Here is a 19,137-nt window from a genome sequence, read left to right on the forward strand (position 1 = left end):
TTTGCCCACTTTGTCGCCTCGTGATTAATTGGTCGATATCATTCTACTCTCTCTCTCTCTCTCTCTCTCACACACACACACACACACACACTTCCGTTTTGCCCACTTTGTCGCCTCGTTGTCCGTTGGATACTTCCTTAATGTGAAATTATTCGATTATCTTTCACTTTTTATGTTATAAAAACTTTTCAGCCAGTTTCGTTTGTTTCGGCATTTTTTTCGCGGCTACACATAAATTAGAGTTCGTTAGACAAAAGTTTACAGGACAATTTTTTTATCGATACGGAATACGCATATCGCACTGAAACATGATTAGCAACATGATACACGTTCTGTCGGCATATTAAACGTCGCAATCTTATTTCATTAGGGCTAAAGAATATGTATTGCAAATTCAGTAGAAATTACTTAGAAAACAAGAGCGATGCGTTCATTGACGACACCTTGCCAGGTGATTGAAATAGACGCGATATCCGGAAAATTACGATAATCAAACTCACTTTGATCGTCCGGTTACACTTTTTACAAAAATTATCGTCCCCACACACGATAGGAACAATATAGCGGGTGACAAATCGAAAATGAACATCTCAAAGAAACCTATCGCATACGTAACTATACTTTCTCATACAAAAAATCGAACATCGTTATGGAAATTATGAAATTATAAATTCCTCTAATTTGAGAAACATATAAGTAAAAATGTTGTAGAAAAAAAAAGGTACATTGTCACTGAAAAATTGTATTTCGAACCTGTTACGCGAGACTTTTGTTTCCAGAAGTAACGTACTTCGCAGAAGAATCTATTTAAGTCCTACGGTGTTCATAATGGAAGATAATTAAAAAAATAAATGGAGTGTTCAGCTCCGCTGAGTCACCCTGTGCTTGTCATTTACGATGACACCTTCTTTGGTTATTCCAATGTACGTTTGTCCGAACGTCCGTATTCTTCGGATGACATATCATGCGTAGAAAATTAATATCGTTCATGAATATCCGAAAAAGACTGCCTGTACAAGAGAGAAGCAGTTAAAATCACTGAATCCATAGCGCTCACCTTAGCCTTCATTAAGATACGGCTTCCTCATCGGCAAGATTATGAAGGTCCGAATAATTTACAATAGCCCGATGTAGAAATTCGTACTGAGCCTGCAACAACAGATAGCAACGTAAAATTCGAAACCGTCGTTGGTCCAATAGAAAAAAAAAAGAACGTGATTAAACGACACTGATTCTTATTACTTACAAAGCTATTGATCATCCCGTGTCGCTGCGACCTCAGCTTTTTCGTCGTGGTAAAAATATCAACTCGTTTCTCGGTCCTCAACTGTTGAATCAGAATACTAAGCGCGACGAACATAGAACTTCTGTCTGAACCACAATTGCAGTGAACTATCAGAGGTCCACTGGTCTCGTTGTCGGTGGCTAATGTCTGATCTACAAGTTCAATTAGACCTCGCGTTACTTCCGGCACCTCGCCCTCCACCGTCGGCCATCCGTGATACTGATACTGAGTAACAACTATACTCTCGTCGGTCTTGGTATTCGATACACAGAGTTCTCGACGTGTGTAGTAAGGACAGCTTTCGCTCTGGATGTATCGGACTTTCACGTGGTCGTAGACGGACTCATCGTCGGGCCAGTAACGTGGACATTTTCGTGGCCCATCGCTTAACTGTAATTATAAATGAAAAATTATAATTTGGAGGCAATAGTTAAACTGACGTTGTACATTGAACAACGATGTACTTACGTCCGACAACATGACTATGGTCGAGACACATTGCTCTAGGATCATTCGCCAGAAGTCTGCTATGGTTGTGTCTAATGGGTCCTGCGTGATGACGAATGACTCGGAATTATCATAACCTTCTATAAACGAGGCATTTATGTATGTCGAGTGCTCTCTGCCAGGAACTGGTGTAAGGATCACGCGATTTCTGTCATATGGTATCACCAGTTCGCTCCTATTCTTAAGTCTATTTTCATCGCCGCCACCCACGGAAAAGGACTTCCGATCCTCCAATACCGAACTAATTCTCTACAAAAAGAGGAATGTAGTTATATATGATTGTAGAAAAATTTTAAGCTGAGCTTGTATTATTTGTAATTAAAGTTTTATTTTATACTTACGTCGTACTCCTCTTCCATTCTACATTTCTCCTTTCCATTGTCTCTTTGTCTCAGTCGTTCAACAGTTTCTTTCAATTGATGCACCGGAATCTCCGTATCGCCATACTGTGCCATTTCCATTAAAGCGCGATAAATAAATATGTATTGCTTCAGAGATTGCACCAGGAAATTACGTTGGTGTCTGAGGTCACAGACAGTATTGAAAATGGAGACTTGACCCTCTTCAGCCAACTGCTGTAGCAAGGAATCCAGAGCTACTAGAGTGCCGGTTCTACCGACACCTGCGCTACAATGTACCAGTATAGGACCCTTCTCCAGGGAATAGGCCTCATTCACCCTCTTAATAAATCGCAGAATAGCATGAGGATGTTCGGGGGCAATGAAATCCTTCCACACCAAAAAGTGATACTGGATTATGGTGCGAGAGTCTCTCTCACCGGTGCGTGTCATCTTCAGTTCGCGCACTACGTAATCCGAGTAAGGCCTCTCTCTAACATGTTCAACGGTAATGTCTCCAAAGCTGTTGGTCTCACCCTTGTCGGGCCAGTATTTCGCGCACTTCGTCTTGGAGTATTCTTCTAAGTTAGTAAGCATCAGGACCAACTCTAGGTGCTGCTCCCAAATCATCCGCCAATAGTCGCATACGGTATTCTCCATGGGTCCCTGGGCACATATAAATTTCTTGCGCTCTTTATAGCCAAGAACGAAGTTCGCATTGATGTAATCTGAACCGCAGATCCCGTCTATCTGCGCCAGTCGCACTCTTGTTTGATCGTAACACTTAATATCTGGGTAACGATTTTTATAGAGATTTTCTCGAGCCTCCGAAGCTCTTGTTGTCCTGTCTGCAAATCTGTCTGGCAACAATTCGAATTCTTGTTGAAATCCATAATCCGAGTCTCGGTGTCTCTCGATGTACGACTGTAGAAGGTCGGATTTCTGTATAGGCGTCATATCCGGAGGACTTACTGTCACTAGCTGATGTCTACCCCTGAGACTCCTGCAGAGATGCCTGCCGGAAAATGGCATCCATTAAAATTCCAGCAATTATCATGTGAAATATAAATATCACAAAAGTTGTCTGTATCGTTAGTGGTGAATTTGTTGAATGAAAATACCATATGGCTTTGAAAATTGTATTGTCACTCACCTAAAACTGTTCCTCAGTGTAATGATTTCCTCGCCTCTTTGTTGCGCGCGTTTTGTGTATCTGTACAGTACACAAAGTGCAATAAGAAGAATAACGATAACTAATATCAAAACTATGAATATTTGCATTATCACGCTGAACATAGTCAATTCTTCTACTACAGTGTCTTCCGAATCGAATCCGCCGAAAAGCGGATTGAAGTAACTACTATAAGCCGCTAACAACTGACCTTCCTCTTGGCCAAAAACTGAAACAAAAATTAATGGAAGCAATAAAATTTCCACATCCGTCAATAACATTAATATTATTGGTACGCACCGATAACTTCAATAAATCCAGTATAATTATATCCCTCGGCTAGAAAACCGTCCTGCGGAGAGTAAGGCGACAATTCTTCAACCGGTACCATGTTTGGCACTGATGCATCTTCTCTTCTCCTTCGTGCGACACTACCAGTTGTACCTTCGTCGTTAACAGTCGTAGGTGTCGCAAAAGTCGTCGTTGTCATAGTTGCTGTTAAAGGTCCTGAGGAACCTGGCTGAGACGGTAGTACCGTTCCAGCTGTAGTTGCTGTCGCTGTCGCCGCTGTTGTAGTATCCGTCACCGTCGTAGCGATAGTACTCAGTGGTACCGGCATGGTAGATGGCGTCGCTACGGTAGCGCCGGTGGGAACTGTTCCATTGTTCACAAAAGTTGGTAGTGGCATCTCAGGTACCAAATTCAATGAAGGCGGCAACGCTCTGGGTCTCAGTCCAATGCATCTGTCGCAAGCACTGCTTGTATTAGCAGACTCTCCATCGCCAAGAATAATTTCTGATACCAGACGATCACTGTCGAAAGCTTCAGCAATGTAAGCGGCACTAGATTCGGTCGCGTGCGCGTACCGATAAGAATAAACATCAATTTTCTCAGGCGATGGTAAATCCGCCACTGTACTCTGCTGTGCTAATTTTACCATAAATATTCTATAGCAACAAATTGGACCGTTCCTCTCTGAGATTCTTGGTAAATACAATTTAAAGAAATGCTTTCCCTCACTCTCGACTTTGCGCCACGTGCGCATATTTAAGCTATCCTTGTCGGGTATTGTAACAGGCATTGTACAATTGCCCGTAGAATCTTTTCCGGGTGTGCGTTGTCTCGTCATGGCATATATTCGAGCCTTGAAATAATGCGGGACAATGTTTAATGTGGAAATTCCCATGAAGTAAAGAATTTTGTAATTCCACGATAAGAATAAAAAGGAAATGAAATCTTTACCGTGTAGTTTGTGTTCGAGGGCACCTTATCAAAAGTTTTGCCGAACAGCTCCGGCTTAACATTTCCGCCTTGTCGAGTCCATCGATCAATATCGAGACGCCCCATGTCATTTCTATAATGTGCGATACCATGCAGTTCGATTTCGTATCGCGTAATGACACCATTTGGTCTGGCTGGCGGTGCCCATGTTACAGAGACGAAACCGGTATTGCTTATGTTATCAAAACGACATGTAACCGACAAATTTTGTGGAGCACTAGCAGCTGCGAATGAAATACAATGTTATGTGCCGCAAGGAAAGAATCCAGACACCAAGATTCCTTTTCAAGTTTCACATTTTTGTTCTTTCGTACCTCCATCCAGAGTGGTTCCATTCACTTCCTTACTCCAGTTTCCACATTTCCTCGTGTATTCGCTACACGCCGATATTTTGAACTTATAGGTCGTTGCTGGTTCGAGATCCGGAAATGCGTAAAGCTCGCGCGTTTGCGCAAGATATACCGTTTCTCTCTTCTGATCGCCATAAGTTGCCATTAAATTGTAATAGTGGACGTGTTCCTGTAAATCTGGAGGCGGCGGCGCCCAAGCAATGGTGATGGAATTAACGGTAACACCGTTAACATGAACCGTGGGAACAAATACTGGATCTATAAATAATAGAGACAACAATATTACATAAATTTAGGACAGAAAATTAAAGTACTCCTATTATAATTGCGTTTTACTACCTTTCTCAAGAGTCCTGATCCATTGTGGACTAATTCCAGAGTGAGAGTCGCCAATCTCATTGGTAGCTCTGATTCCAATCTGATAAGCCGTGGATTTCTCGAAACCCTTCAAAACGTAACTCAAATTGCCACCGCCTATTTGCTCAGGATAATATTGCCACTGATTGGTTCCGTTTTTCATGTGCCGTATGAAGTACTTCTTTATCGGTTTGTTCCCGTCGTTTACCGTCCAATTCAAATAAATGCTCCCAGCGCCCACCGCTTTTATAAAATCGATATTCACTTGCGGCACGTCGATCACAAAGAGATGCCTGTAACCGCTTACCGGACCGTTATAATCGTACGCCCTGCACTCATAAGTCCCGTTGTCCTTACGTGTCAGACTCTTGAATTCCAGCGTCAACGCAACGTCATTCTCACTCACGTTCGCGACAGACATCAGGTCCGTCAAGTGTTCGTTATTGTCATCGTCATTCTTGGACCAGCTGAAATTTGACAGAGGATAGCCATGAAAGTGGCACGTTAACGTAGCTGCAGTCTCTACTCGGGCGCTTGTGTTTTCACCGGTGTCAACTTTCCCGGGTTCTGAAACAAGCAAGGAACATTAGCGTCTTACAGTAAACAGGCCATTTTTCAGAATTTACATTTATAAAGGTAACTGAATAGGATTAGAGAGAGAGAGTTCGACCTCAGTGTCTTTCACACTTTATGGAAATTCAGGTATCGTATCTACTGATTATTGTACGCGTGTTCGAATGCATTTGAATAGAAAATGGTCCCGGCTACCGCCAAATTGTATTTAGATATTTAAGCAACGAGTCACGGCTGCAGCAGAACGTCCCACGCAACGTTTCGGATTATCTGTAGATGATGTAACGCATTTGCGACGTCCGAGTACTCCTCCTCTGTTCCCAGTGCATAAATTAGAATGACCGAATTCAGCGAAACCGCGTGGTATCGTTTCACGCGCCAATTCAACGGTCTTCTGACGCAAAAGGAGGAAACAAAAGTTTCCAAGGTTTCACATTGTACAAACAGTGTAGTAGCAGCACCTCGACTTATTGACCCGTTTAACAGCTACTTGCATCGTTTTTTCTTCCACTCCCCACGTGTTAACGTATGCCGACTTATAAAATGATACTGGCATGCCCTTTGATTTCTCTTAATTACCGCATCCGTCCTTCCCAGATCAATGTCCTTCTGTCGTTAACGTCACCTCGTTCTCATCTTAACACGTATATGACGTAGCATTAATGTAAACCTATATTTATTGTCACGGTAAACATTCTAATTCTATTGATTTAATATTTTCAACAAGTGCTCCGAATGTCGCCCATCTGACTGCCGACACGTGTCGAAGTATGTACATACATATACATATTGATGCATAACATTTCAGCCATTCAACAGCATATCAGAAGGAAGTGCTGGGACGCCGCAGCTACGAAGTACCGAACGACAGAAAGATAACATTTCTTGAAGAACGCAAATGCTTAATTTAAAAACACTGACGTGATACTGCTTTGAAAAACTAATCTATCACATTTAAATTCTTTTCACAATGACAAAGCTGTCTCGTTTAAAGGAAAAGACAATAAGTTTTCGTAAATCTGGCAAAAACATGAGAGAGATATATATAATGTGAAACAGAGAAGCAAAGGAATGACAGTAATCTTGACCTTTTTTTCGACGATGAAACTCTCAAATTTCGTCAAAGGAATCGACATCTTATAACGCATAAATAGGGTCTCAACGATTCAACATTTTTAAGAAACATATATGTATACTGTACTACGTATCATATGCGTTATCATCTTTTCTATGCATTTCTTGTTGTCACAGTAGATAGAGCGAATCGTTACACGTTGCTCTAGTTGAACATTTAATTGTCTACGTTTAAGGTCACATTCTTTAGGATTAACGTTATGACTCATCCGAACAAGAATCGTTTTATAAATACGTAATTTATGACGCGAAGAAGTCATTATTGGTCATCAAAAATGTAACGATGCCTTTCGTAAATAAATATTCAATTTATTTACAATTTTCCAAGTAGCATCATTGTTCAATGAATTTCTCCGTCACTGACAGATCAATGAGCCGAAGTCACTTGCGGTTCTTATCATCAAAAATTACGCGAACATTATTATTGTTCATGACTTTGGATTCAGGCTTAATTCAACCGCCCATCCGGGCAATTGAAAACCTCTGTAAATTGTTTGTATTACCGGCGATTGTATGCAACAATGGTCAAAGGGGGCCAAAGGTTACATATCCCTCGACTTCCTCAATATTTTGATACGTGTGTATAAATGATTTTCAATCAGTGACATAAGCATGTATAATCGAAGAAAGTGAAAGACACCGCATCACTTTCAATCGTGTGATGGAATAAATAAACGACTTGTCATGGTTCGATGCTCTTCATCTAAACAATAGAAGGAATCACGTTAAATTCACAGAGAACTTTAGCTTATGGACCCACTACTATGATTGATCTTGAGGATTAAACATGGAGCGCAGAACGTGGACGTCCTTCATGGAGGCTTACTGATTTTCAATTTTCAAAGTTAAATTACCACTACAGATAGGTGGTAAGTACAATTATGCTTCAGGCGTTTCCATTACGGAATATCCAGTTGATAATTTTCTAGGGAATATCTTGTTTAAATTGAAATTAAGTAAACCGCAAGTAACAACGAAATTTGACTCACCTATAACACGTATGTTAATAGACTTTTGAAGATATAATCCTTTAGCAGTTTGAGCCATGCAGATATACTCTCCAGTGTCATTTCTACTGGCCTTTCGAATATCCAAACGTCCTCCCAAGTCAGAATCCTTTATTGTAGTCAGATTTTTCCCATTCGCTGTCCACCAAACTCTTCCCGGTTCGCTCAGTTTGCATGTCAAGGAAGGCGTACTTCCTGCCTCAATACCTTGAGAGTCCTGCGACGAAGAGATCTCCAGAGAAACCTCCTTCTGCGTTTTCAATTCCTGATCGTTGACGGATTTTGTGACTACAAGAAAAAGGCACATAGCGTATTACATCTGCAAATTATTTATAACGAAAACAATTATTCAAAGTGAATATTAACGTAAAGTAACGTCAAATAAATTTGAAGTTTACACCAAAACAGCATTACTCGCAATATTCGAATACTTTGCCGATACAAAACGTAGAGCAGTTCTAGTACTTGAAAAGTTTATTTATTACTTATAAAAACAGACTCTATGGTATAGCATTCCTAAAAAATAATTTTGATAATTAATTTAAAGGTGCTTTAACTAAATCATGTATGCTTTACGACATTTATGTACGTACGAATAAAACAGGACATAGTAGTAAACCTGTTTCGTGTTATATCTGTCAAGTACACGCACCAAAATAGAGATATGACGATTTTCTCGGTAGCTACAGTGGATCTTGGAACATAGCCATAGATTTGACTGAAGTGTTAGCTTTGTTTTTTAAGAACCCCAGATATCGAAAATGATTACAACAGCCTTTAAGAATTATACTATCGTGAGTGTGTTATTACAATCATGAACTAATGTCAATCATTCACAATTATCAGAATTGGATTGATATCCTTGATATACTTGACAATGTTTACTGATTTAGTATTTCTGAGAACTCAGAGAGGTTCAACCTTATTCTTCTTGTCTACTTACCACTCTTAAATAAACAAGAATTGGTATTTAAAGAGAATTTGAATGGGATAATCATGATAGTATAGACGGATGCTACTCACATATATACATACATATGTTAATACATAAATTATAGTGAATAATTTAACCCATATTTCTATTATATTCTACAAAATTTTTATTGAGTAAATAATATAATAAACAGTTGAATGTTATTAAACAAATTAATTGTGACAATACATTAATTAAAGAATATGACTATAAACAAATATTTTGTTTCTTGCCCATTACTTGTGATGTTCTCATTTCATAATTTTACATCATATAGGGCAAAATTTGTTTTAGCACAGTATTAAAATACAAATTCTAAATTAGTTTATACAATCCATAAAACACTGTCTATTGTACACTATCAATACTGTCTGCATGCCAGAATAATTTTTGGAATAACTTATCTACCTAGATTTTGTTTCTGCATAAATATGAATTATAAGCATTAATTATGTTTACACATTGAAACATTAATTAAATAATTACATAAGTAACCAATATACAGTTTAGATGCAGATTATGATGCTTTTGTTTATTGTAACTGGATTCTTTTCATGAAGGTAGATATTACATACAATAATAATAGACAAAACAATGTACAGTGTCAACCCTAAACAAGTATCTGTTTCACAAACATGGAATGTTTGTATAGAAAGTGAAAAAAAGAGAAAATAGTTATAAACAGAAAATATTGATAATAGATAATTAGCATGGACATTTTGACTTTAAAGAGAATAATTTAATTTGTTAAATTATTACAAACACTTGCAACATATACAATAAAAAAAAAAACATTGTTTTTTGGATTCAATGACAATGATGAAAAACAGATTTTTTTGGTCTGAAACATTTAAAATACATCCCTGTATTTGACAGTTCGACATACGAAGGTAAAGATCATCAATATCTCCTGCGACCGGCTAATATTGTACTATGAAATGAGGGAACGAATTCCCATACATAAACATAAACATACAAACCCTCAGTGATAAAAAGTGATAATATTAATGATTTCGTGTAAATAATAATTTCAACGACACCGATACGCCGAAAACGCCGGCGACTGGACATTCTACCAGACAATCCGCAATGTCTGCTAGTCCGTTAAAAAGCCAAAGAACTCGAGGATTATATATTGTCGCTTATTCCTACGGGTTCCCGGCAAAGTGTCGAACACTCACCGGCATCATCCACGCTCGCTGAAACGAGTACAATACAACACAGTATTGATGAACTGATACTCGTGATCGGTCCTCGGCTTCGTAACATGGCGTCGTGACAGCCAGGGTATGAGCTATCTGTGACAGTAGTCTTCCTGTTCCTCTTCCGTTCTTCTGTCCAACACACGATCTTAATCGGAATTGTAAACCACCCAAGACATGCTTCCAAAACTTTAATACGCGATATCGCAGGATTACGTCCACCCTCTTACTATCAACGTCCCATTCGCACCGCACTCGTCACATTCGCTATACAACGTAATCTACTCACAACTTTTGTAATGCACTACTCGCAGCTACTACACCTCCACTCGAGTACTCGGACACAAGCGCGTTCTAGCCGAATCCCTAATGTGCCTCAATTGTATTATGAAAATGTAATATAGAAAGAGCCGTCGTGACGAGTCTACGCCACCGCGCCCGAACAATTATTGCAGCGCACTCTGCCGACGGAAGCCCGAATGATCCTCCGCAGCAACTACAAATCTCTTGCTCGATTGGTGGCGACGTTGCCTCACTTTTACACATCTTTTTCCTTTCGATTCTCTAACATTTTTTATGATCACAGCGAACTTGTAAGGGTGCCGATATTTATTCCTTTTGGAGTAAGGTTCAATTCGTACGGAAAATAAACATGCTTCTTGTATGCTATAATATTAAATAATTGTTTAATTATGTATGGATTTATTACCTGTGTATGAATAATTATGTTTTGCTGGTAAAGAATATTTCTAAATTTCATACTGTTCAGCAATGCAATTGAAGCTGACTTGATATTGAAAATATAGCAGGTGGTTGTAATAGCAGTCAAAAGCACTTTTGTACTGTTCCTTTACCATTGTATTACAACAAATGTTGCATACTATGAATGTTGAAAAATATTTATACAATACAATTTTTTTGCCAGTGGCCGCAACAAACTTTTTGCGCGTGGCTGCATTGGAACTGCAACAATTACATCCTTTTTTGAATGATCTCGTGAAAATCTAAAGGAATTTTATTGGTTTAATGTTTTTGACCATTTAAACTTTTGTGAAGCAGGCGCACATTTTTTCTTCAATACATAAAACCACACTGAATCTTACATCTAAATCTCGAAGCTTCATACACTAATAACATTCCGATCTTGTTCCATCTTGAAAGAATACACCAAACTTTTGCAGATAGAGGATGGATGATGAATGTTATTATATTTATTAGATGAAAATACACTTGTTTACGCTACTTGCAACCTTGAGAACAAATAGGGCGATGATGTTGTACCGTCAAATTAGGTATTTAACCATTTTACAAAGTGAGTCTGGTTTTCTGTCGTCTGTGACTCCATTATCAATTCCGTCTGATTGATTAGTCATAGAGTCGACGTCGTTGCACTTTGCTGTCGATCAAAACATTGGGATAATTATAAGTGTAGGATGATTATAAACATACCATTCGCTTAATCATTACGTGCTTTTAGTACAGAAATGCATTGATAAAGTAGTTAGTCATCGGCCATGTTTATTTCTCATGCCAAAATCTGTTAATTGAAGGAACAAGAAGACCTAAAATAAGATGCATTCGCTGGTAGTGCAAGTTCGAATCTTTCTTCAGATGCAGTGAGGTGCCAGGCGTACGCGTTCGCTGTGATGCCTGACAAAAACGATGAAGGATAAAATGCCACCATTCCGCAGAAAAAAATCCGGAAAATCTTTCCCTGTGAAAGTTTGTACTTTAGACGCGGAGCTAGAGTTCAATTTGGAGGTTAGATTCTAGAATCTGTCATTGAAAGAATCAGTGTCAATTTTAGAAACAAGCGCTATTTAATATTGTCCATTGAGTGTCTCAGATACAAGTGATATCTATTTTAGTGGAGAGCTACTGGAAGGGATCTCTTTGATCTGGTATGCCGTACAATTGGGCTTCGAGAAACTTGGTACTTTGGACTTCAATACGAAGATGCAAAAGGATTCATCTCATGGCTGAAACTTGATAAGAAAGGTGAAATTTAAAAAAATATCTACTCCCTAATGCATTGTTAATGCATTGGCTGGCCATGTTTTGCAAGATATAAACAGGAGGACAACAATCCATAAACATATTTTTTTTTAATACAATCATTTGAGGACACAATAGTTGAACAAGAATCATACTAATATAATATATAACAACACTGAATTGAATTTAGTTCAAGATCAGAGCATTTCCTTACAACCAACGACACCGTTCATGTTCCTGGCCAAGTTTTATCCAGAAGATGTTGCAGAAGAATTGGTTCAAGAAGTTACACAACATTTGTTTTTTCTCCAAGTAAAACAAGCTATTCTTTCAATGGACATTTACTGTCCTCCGGAAGCTTCTGTTTTGCTTGCATCATATGCAGTTCAAGCAAAGGTAATTTATTGCTAATACAACATGTTACCATTTTCTTTTCTTTTTACAAGAAGCTCCTTTAGTTTTATTTTATCGCTCGTTTTTGTTTCGTTTAAATTGTACACAAATATTATATGTATATCTGTGATATGTTTGACTTATAATGAAAAATGTATACTATTTTAATGTAGTATGGTGACTACGACGAGGTTTCTTACCGTCCAGGCATGCTAGCTAGTGAAGATCTGCTACCACAAAGAGTTATAGACCAGTATCAAATGACGCCAGAAATGTGGGAAGATCGAATAAAAATCTGGTACGCCGATCATCGCGGAATGTCGCGTGATGAAGCTGAGATGGAGTATCTTAAAATTGCTCAAGATCTCGACATGTACGGTGTCAATTATTTTCCCATCAGCGTAAGTATTATCCCTATATGTATACACATGACAGAATCTTCTACGTTTACGAGAATCTGAATGTAAGATAATCTCCTTGGATTTTTAGAACAAGAAGGAGACAGATCTATGGCTCGGAGTGACAGCACTCGGATTGAACATATACGAGAAGGAGAATAAGTTGGCGCCAAAAACGACATTTACGTGGTCCGAAATTCGTCATATAAGCTTCGACGATAAGAAGTTTGTGATAAAACCGGTGGAGAAGTCCTCACCAAACTTCGTCTTCTTCTCGCAAAAAGTTCGGATGAACAAGCTGGTAAAGAAACAATCAGATGTTGGCTCCTGGGTGAAGGGATTGGTAGCATTAGGGTTGGACGAGCGTAACAGTGAGAAATCTGCACGCGTATTATTTGTTAAGATCCTGGACCTGTGTATTGGAAACCACGATCTGTTCATGCGGCGACGTAAGCCAGACTCTATGGAGGTGCAGCAAATGAAAGCGCAGGCCAAGGAAGAAAAGTCTAGGTAAATTCCCGAGTTAATAACGCATTACAATCTTAATCAAAATCGTGGAATATTTCTATGTCAGAATTACTAGTTTCTGGTGAGTGGATAACCTCACGTGCGACTGTAGGCATGCATGTTGATCCTTTATTTAACCAAATATACCTGCACTTTTTAGCATTAAAACTAATGGTAAGAGCACAAGGCACTTAGGCTGTCGTCTGTGCAATACATACGCTTGGATTAATCAGGAAAATAATAAAATAAATATTGCTCTAATCAATAGGGTTTGTATAGAATTTGGATGCCACTGAATTATAACATTGTACCCTGTTTGCTATTTGATAATAGTCATCGCATGATTATGTTATTGAAAATAATTGTAAATGATTTTTCTATGTTAGAAGGCAGATTGAAAGAAATAAACTAGCACGGGAGAAGCAATTGCGAGAAGCGGCAGAAAGAGAAAAGGCCGCAATGGAACAGCGATTGTTACAATATCAAGAGGAGATTCGACTGGCAAACGAAGCTCTTGTAAGATTAAAAATATCATAAACTGTAAATAGTACAAGCTATAATATATTCCGTTTGTTGCAGAGGAGATCTGAGGAGACTGCAGATCTTCTAGCAGAGAAAAGTCGCGTTGCCGAGGAAGAGGCAATGCTCTTGAGTCAGAAAGCTTCCGAGGCCGAACAAGAAATCACCCGGATCAGGTTGAACAACATGAAAACGGAAGAGGAGAAGGTTCACTTGGAGCGGAAAACAAGAGAGGCCGAACTACTCACCGAGAGACTAGTCCAAGAATCAGAACGAAGAGCCGCCGAGGCTGAGAAGTTGAAAGATGAATTGCTTCGGGCTCGAATTGCAGAGAAAGAAGCCAAGGAGAAGCTACTTGAATTCTTAAGCAGAAACGCTTACAGTGCTGCCATAACCGTGAGTCGATACTCGATACTGCTTTAAAGACCAACAAGTTTTAATTGCATCCTTTTATTTTCAATGAACGTGTGTTTTTCCAGCCCGTACCGAATTTATTCCCTTCGACGCAAGTACTTCCTTCGGAGTTACAAGCCGACCTGCAGACTCTACATCTGGATGCCGAACCACTGCCTAACGATCTGACGTCGTACGACCTCATTGCCGATGGGGACGTCGATCAGCTGTCGCTAGAGATCGAAAAGGAAAGGGTTGACTATTGGGAGAAGAGCAAACACCTTCAGGAACAGCTACGAGAATTACGATCTGAGATAGAAGTGATGAAAGTCGGAGAGAAGCAATGTGAGCTTGATCAGCTCCACGAGGAACAGGTGCGACTTGGTGAGAACAAGTACAGTACACTTAAGAAAGTCAAGTCTGGTTCGACAAAAGCCAGAGTCGCCTTCTTTGAGGAACTTTGAACATTTTGCAACGTGAAAGCATCATAAATGGAAATGTAAGGGCGCATTGAGGTATGAGAATTGACAGGACCGAAGAATTTGCACGAACGAACAAAATACGCGGTTCTTTTTTTATGAAGTATATTCACAAACTATTGTATTCTTAAAGGGATTCGTGCGTGACGTTAGTCAATGCTTCGAATGTTGCTGAAAAACGGTGCGAAAATGTTACTTCATTGCGCATATCTTTCGCATACAATACTATGCAAATGACTGACAAAGTCGCGATGTCGCGAATTTTTTTTACAAAAATCTCTGAACTTTACATATGCCTTTCTTACTTGATCAATAATTATCACACGTATACGTACATTGAAGTCAGATGTATATACACAGTTGTAATTCCAAATACCACCTTCATCTTGACAGAATTTGCTCGATGTGCAACCGCCAATCTGCGTTTCCCTGCGTACCGTATATACGAACGACCCTATATTCATAGAACGTAGGAATGCGCGTTTTTAATAAGAAATTTAGTGCAGAAATATTGTGCCTTGTATTTTGACACATCTTTATTGAGAATTGAATGTTTGAATATTTTGTTATCAGGAGTTTGACGTAGTACGAACAAGTTTAATAGTAATTCTACTGATTTTTATCTGGATTATATATTTTAAAAACGCTAAGATTCGATGACGAATCAATAAAAGTATAGCTGAATGTTTTGCTATTGAATGTAAGTCTCATTTCAAAAAGAATTGGATTAACTGTATGACGTAACTTATTTTCGTAAAACTGTCAAAAATTGCATGCAAAATTAATTTTTCCATATGTCTCACGATATCCCATAGAAACAGTATGCTTCACTTAGCTTTTAGAAATGCTGCTTTAACAGATGTAGATTTTATTAACGTATACAATGACGAGCATTATCAGTAAGTTTTGTCGGCAGCAATAGTTCTTTTGGACTGAAAGTACGAATCTTACGGGCGCTACAACATCATAGGACCATACGTATATTTCTTATATAAAAATGTATTTATATGCATAATCAAACCAAATGAAAATTGACTAATCAAGGTTTCTCACTTGTACCATTATACTTTGCGTTTTTCATACCACAAGAACTATGGCTTTCAGTGATTAGCAAAAAACTTAATGATACATTTTACCCGTATGTATATTATTATATGAAACATCATTGGTCGATACAGACGTATGCATCATCTCTATGTACAATTAAGTGCCTTACTGTAACTAGATATTGAGTACTGGGCGATTTAGTAAAAATGTTCATCTTAAAATGTCATCCGGTGAACAATTGATACCTATTGCTAAGAAAAAATATCCTGGTGTTATTAATGTCTTTATTACGCACGATCTTTATTGGATCATTTATGCTCTTAAGATAATTGATTTTAAACAAGCCGATGAGTACAGAGCATGTCACTCGATTATTATTGTTATCGCAAGCACGTGAATATATTGTGAAAAAAAAAGAAATTGTCAAGCATTAGATGCAAATTGAAGCTTCATTGATCTTGCAATGTAAAACTTTCTCTCGTTTCATTTAATTTAATACTTATGTCCAGTATTATGGAATCGATGTAACGGCGATACGATTAAGCTAGCAAGAGAAATTCGTATATATATATATTTACATTCGCGGTCCTTATTTGAATTTATCTGTGAAATGTCAAATCAAAGATACGTATGAATGCCTGAATTAGATGTGAACAGTGTACACTGAGGCTTGTTTTTTTCAACGCGGTTTAATGCATAAACTCCCGTTCATCTTCGAAGTACAAGTTACTGATTGGCTAACAGCCCAGTAAAAACGAGTTTATGCATTGAACCACGTTCAAGAAAACGGGCGCAAGAGATTTACGATACGGCTCAAAGTATATCATAATACTATATATGTATATTGTTAATAAGGCAACTATTTTAATTGTTGAAGAACATATACCTTTGTAATAAAATACATCTTATGGTTCCAATGAGTATGCACGCGCAGTGTTAACCCTTTCATCGCAGGTGTCATTCTACATCGAATCAAGATTATTTTGTTTAAATTTAATTTGTCACACATCCTTCAGGATGTAAATTTACATAGTGTACCAAGAAGTATTTTCACTACTCTCAAGATCATCACATAGCTTTTAATAAAGATAAAGTATTTAATTAATATTGAAATTGCCCTACTGGTTTTAAATAATATATAAAAGCTTTCCCGCATTTCTTAATATCCTGTTACAGCAGATTCCATCAATTCACCAAGTTATTAAATCGTGGAAGTAGATAGATAAATAGAAATAAAGAAGTACATGTGTTTTCATTGAAAGAATATTTTAATACATTTTTAGATAGAAAATCAATAAATAACAGTTAAGAAAAATACATTAAGGAATCTTAATACAATTTTCGTACCGTAAATTGAAAGTAATGAGCAACTTATTAGTTATTAAGCGTTATTTCACTAAAACGAAAAATGTCTTTTAACTGTGATATTACACATTTCCTACATTAAAAAATATGTACATTCTTTTACGTTGCATAACTAGTTAATACTTGAATTTTGGACGCAGCTACTTTTTTTAAAAATTTTGGGAAGTTCATTTTTGAATCACAATGATCTATTTATCTGTATCGGGGTTTTAGTTACGGAATAGATTTGGGAATCATTTTTTAAAAAAGGCAGTTATAAAAACAGGAACTGTAGAAATACTAACAATGAGAATGGTATCTGTCAATAAATAACATAAATAACATAAACAATGGAACACTTGGTCATGGCACTTATAAAAATTAAAATAGTCATATTTAATTCTATTAATTATCTGGAATGATGAGATGGGTTGCTGATGATGATCTATTCCTCCTGTGACTGTTCATCCGTACTGTCTAAAGAACTTACACTCTCCTGAAGGTGTTTATCTTGGACTTCTAGATCACTTCTATCTAAGAGCTTATCCAACTCCTCTGGTGTAAATACTATTAAAAAACCAAGAGATATATTTTAATAACTATTGTTACAATAGATAAAACATGTCGAAAATGTCTGAGCTTTGTAATACAAAAATAATAAAAAGCCAGTCCCACGTTGTTTATCAAGATTTGTGAATAGTCAACTGTAACCATTATATAGTATACCAAAGAACAAATGCCGTATCTTCATCTCAAATATCATTACCGTCTTTCTCTGAAGTGACAACTTCATGTTCGCTGGACTCGAGTAGCCGCTTCAATTCCAAAACGGAGTTATAGTCGTTTAAATTGAATTTTGATGCTTCTTTCGAGATGACAATCTTTTCGAGTTTGCGTTTGGCTTCACCGCGTTTAAGGATCCTTTCATCTATTGTTCCTTTAGTGCACAGCTTGTAAACCACTACAGGTCGAGTTTGACCAATGCGGTGACAACGTGCCATTGCTTGTATGTCGACTTGTGGGTTCTGCAATAAAAAGGCTCCTTTTTGATAAAGATAAAAATGTTCTTGAATTCAGTATAAATAATGGTGAATACTAATTCTTACCCAATCGCTGTCGTACATGATAACAGTATCAGCAGCGGCCAGATTTAATCCGACGCCACCAGCTCGCGTGGATATGAGAAATATAAAGACATTTGGATCGGTATTAAACTTTTTAATATTTTCTGCTCTTTTGGTAATTGCCTGAGACCCATCTAATCTCACATAACTATATTGCCTTAAGTCCATATAATCTTCTAGCATATCCAATATCATAGTCCAGGTGGAGAATATAAGTATTTTGTGACCTTGTACTTTGAGCTTAGCAACCATAGCATCCAGCACTAAAAGCTTGCCTGAACATTTTATCAGATTGTCGTCAATCTTTGGTAAACCAGCGTCGTCCAAAGGACAATGAATTAAGTACGGGTGATTAACAACCTTTTTGTACATTACCACTATAAAAGAAAAGTGTCAAAAATATTGGTAAAGCATTACTATAAACGAGGAAAGATTACTATTAAGTGAAAACGTACTTCTGTTTCCAAAATTAATGTTAATTAAAAATTCAGAGTTGCGATTTGTAACGTCCGTGTATTTCTTCCACATAGACAAATTACTTTTCTGAACATTATTACATGACTTCCAGCCAAGCTGGTCCACATCATTCATACTACTATTGTCCTCGCTATATTCTGAGATGCTAGTTGATGAGGATTCACCAGTCATATTGAACTTGTGCGTGACGCACTTCCTCTTCGGCCTTTTTCCGTTGACTTCCGGTATAATAAGATCTTGCTTTTCTATTTTACTCAAAGTCTGTAGATCTCTGTTCAAGATG

General features: G+C 37.8%; 4 protein-coding genes across 9 annotated transcripts; 1 reads left to right on the forward strand and 3 right to left on the reverse strand.

Annotated features, from left to right (window-relative positions):
- Window positions 1–167: 167 nt before the first annotated feature.
- LOC107271712 (tyrosine-protein phosphatase 69D) lies at window positions 168–10,577 on the reverse strand. Of its 3 annotated transcripts, XM_025088989.1 has the most exons (13): window positions 10,468–10,574; window positions 10,158–10,310; window positions 7,986–8,291; window positions 5,272–5,856; window positions 4,897–5,190; window positions 4,544–4,806; window positions 3,602–4,445; window positions 3,284–3,530; window positions 2,134–3,145; window positions 1,754–2,041; window positions 1,247–1,675; window positions 1,058–1,149; window positions 168–948 (listed from the first exon to the last, which is right to left on the reverse strand). In XM_025088989.1, exons 2-12 carry the CDS (start codon window positions 10,243–10,245, stop codon window positions 1,069–1,071), a joined length of 4,437 nt encoding a protein of 1,478 aa, XP_024944757.1. In that variant the 5' UTR covers window positions 10,246–10,310; window positions 10,468–10,574; the 3' UTR covers window positions 168–948; window positions 1,058–1,068. The 3 variants fall into 3 exon arrangements, with proteins under 3 accessions (XP_024944757.1, XP_024944758.1, XP_024944759.1); XM_025088990.1 differs by having other exon boundaries at window positions 2,134–3,133; window positions 10,158–10,577; XM_025088991.1 differs by lacking the exon at window positions 10,158–10,310 and having other exon boundaries at window positions 10,468–10,537.
- Window positions 10,578–10,596: 19 nt separating this feature from the next.
- LOC112494953 lies at window positions 10,597–11,419 on the reverse strand. Its single transcript, XM_025088995.1, has 3 exons — window positions 11,282–11,419; window positions 10,941–11,182; window positions 10,597–10,844 (listed from the first exon to the last, which is right to left on the reverse strand). The coding sequence occupies exons 1-3, from the start codon at window positions 11,300–11,302 to the stop codon at window positions 10,625–10,627; spliced, it is 483 nt and encodes a 160-aa protein (XP_024944763.1). The 5' UTR covers window positions 11,303–11,419; the 3' UTR covers window positions 10,597–10,624.
- Window positions 11,362–14,847, forward strand: LOC107271713 (merlin). 4 transcript variants are annotated; one of them, XM_025088992.1, is made up of 9 exons: window positions 11,362–11,470; window positions 11,790–11,939; window positions 12,047–12,176; window positions 12,364–12,569; window positions 12,740–12,967; window positions 13,056–13,474; window positions 13,858–13,987; window positions 14,051–14,386; window positions 14,470–14,847. In XM_025088992.1, the coding sequence occupies exons 2-9, from the start codon at window positions 11,841–11,843 to the stop codon at window positions 14,845–14,847; spliced, it is 1,926 nt and encodes a 641-aa protein (XP_024944760.1). In that variant the 5' UTR covers window positions 11,362–11,470; window positions 11,790–11,840. The 4 variants fall into 4 exon arrangements, with proteins under 4 accessions (XP_024944760.1, XP_015603516.1, XP_015603515.1 ...); XM_015748030.2 differs by lacking the exon at window positions 11,362–11,470 and adding an exon at window positions 11,479–11,606; XM_015748029.2 differs by lacking the exon at window positions 11,362–11,470 and adding an exon at window positions 11,480–11,606 and having other exon boundaries at window positions 11,729–11,939.
- A 2,311-nt stretch (window positions 14,848–17,158) lies between these two features.
- Window positions 17,159–19,137, reverse strand: LOC107271715 (lymphoid-specific helicase; the record flags this gene model as incomplete). The annotated part of the gene is given in 4 exon segments (XM_015748033.2): window positions 17,159–17,820; window positions 18,020–18,278; window positions 18,360–18,754; window positions 18,833–19,137. Coding segments are annotated over 4 exon segments (1,081 nt in total), but the record flags the coding sequence as incomplete, so codon positions are not given.

This window comes from Cephus cinctus, unplaced genomic scaffold (assembly GCF_000341935.2).
Source record: "Cephus cinctus unplaced genomic scaffold, Ccin1 Ccin1_scaffold1034, whole genome shotgun sequence".
NCBI lineage: Eukaryota > Metazoa > Arthropoda > Insecta > Hymenoptera > Cephidae > Cephus > Cephus cinctus.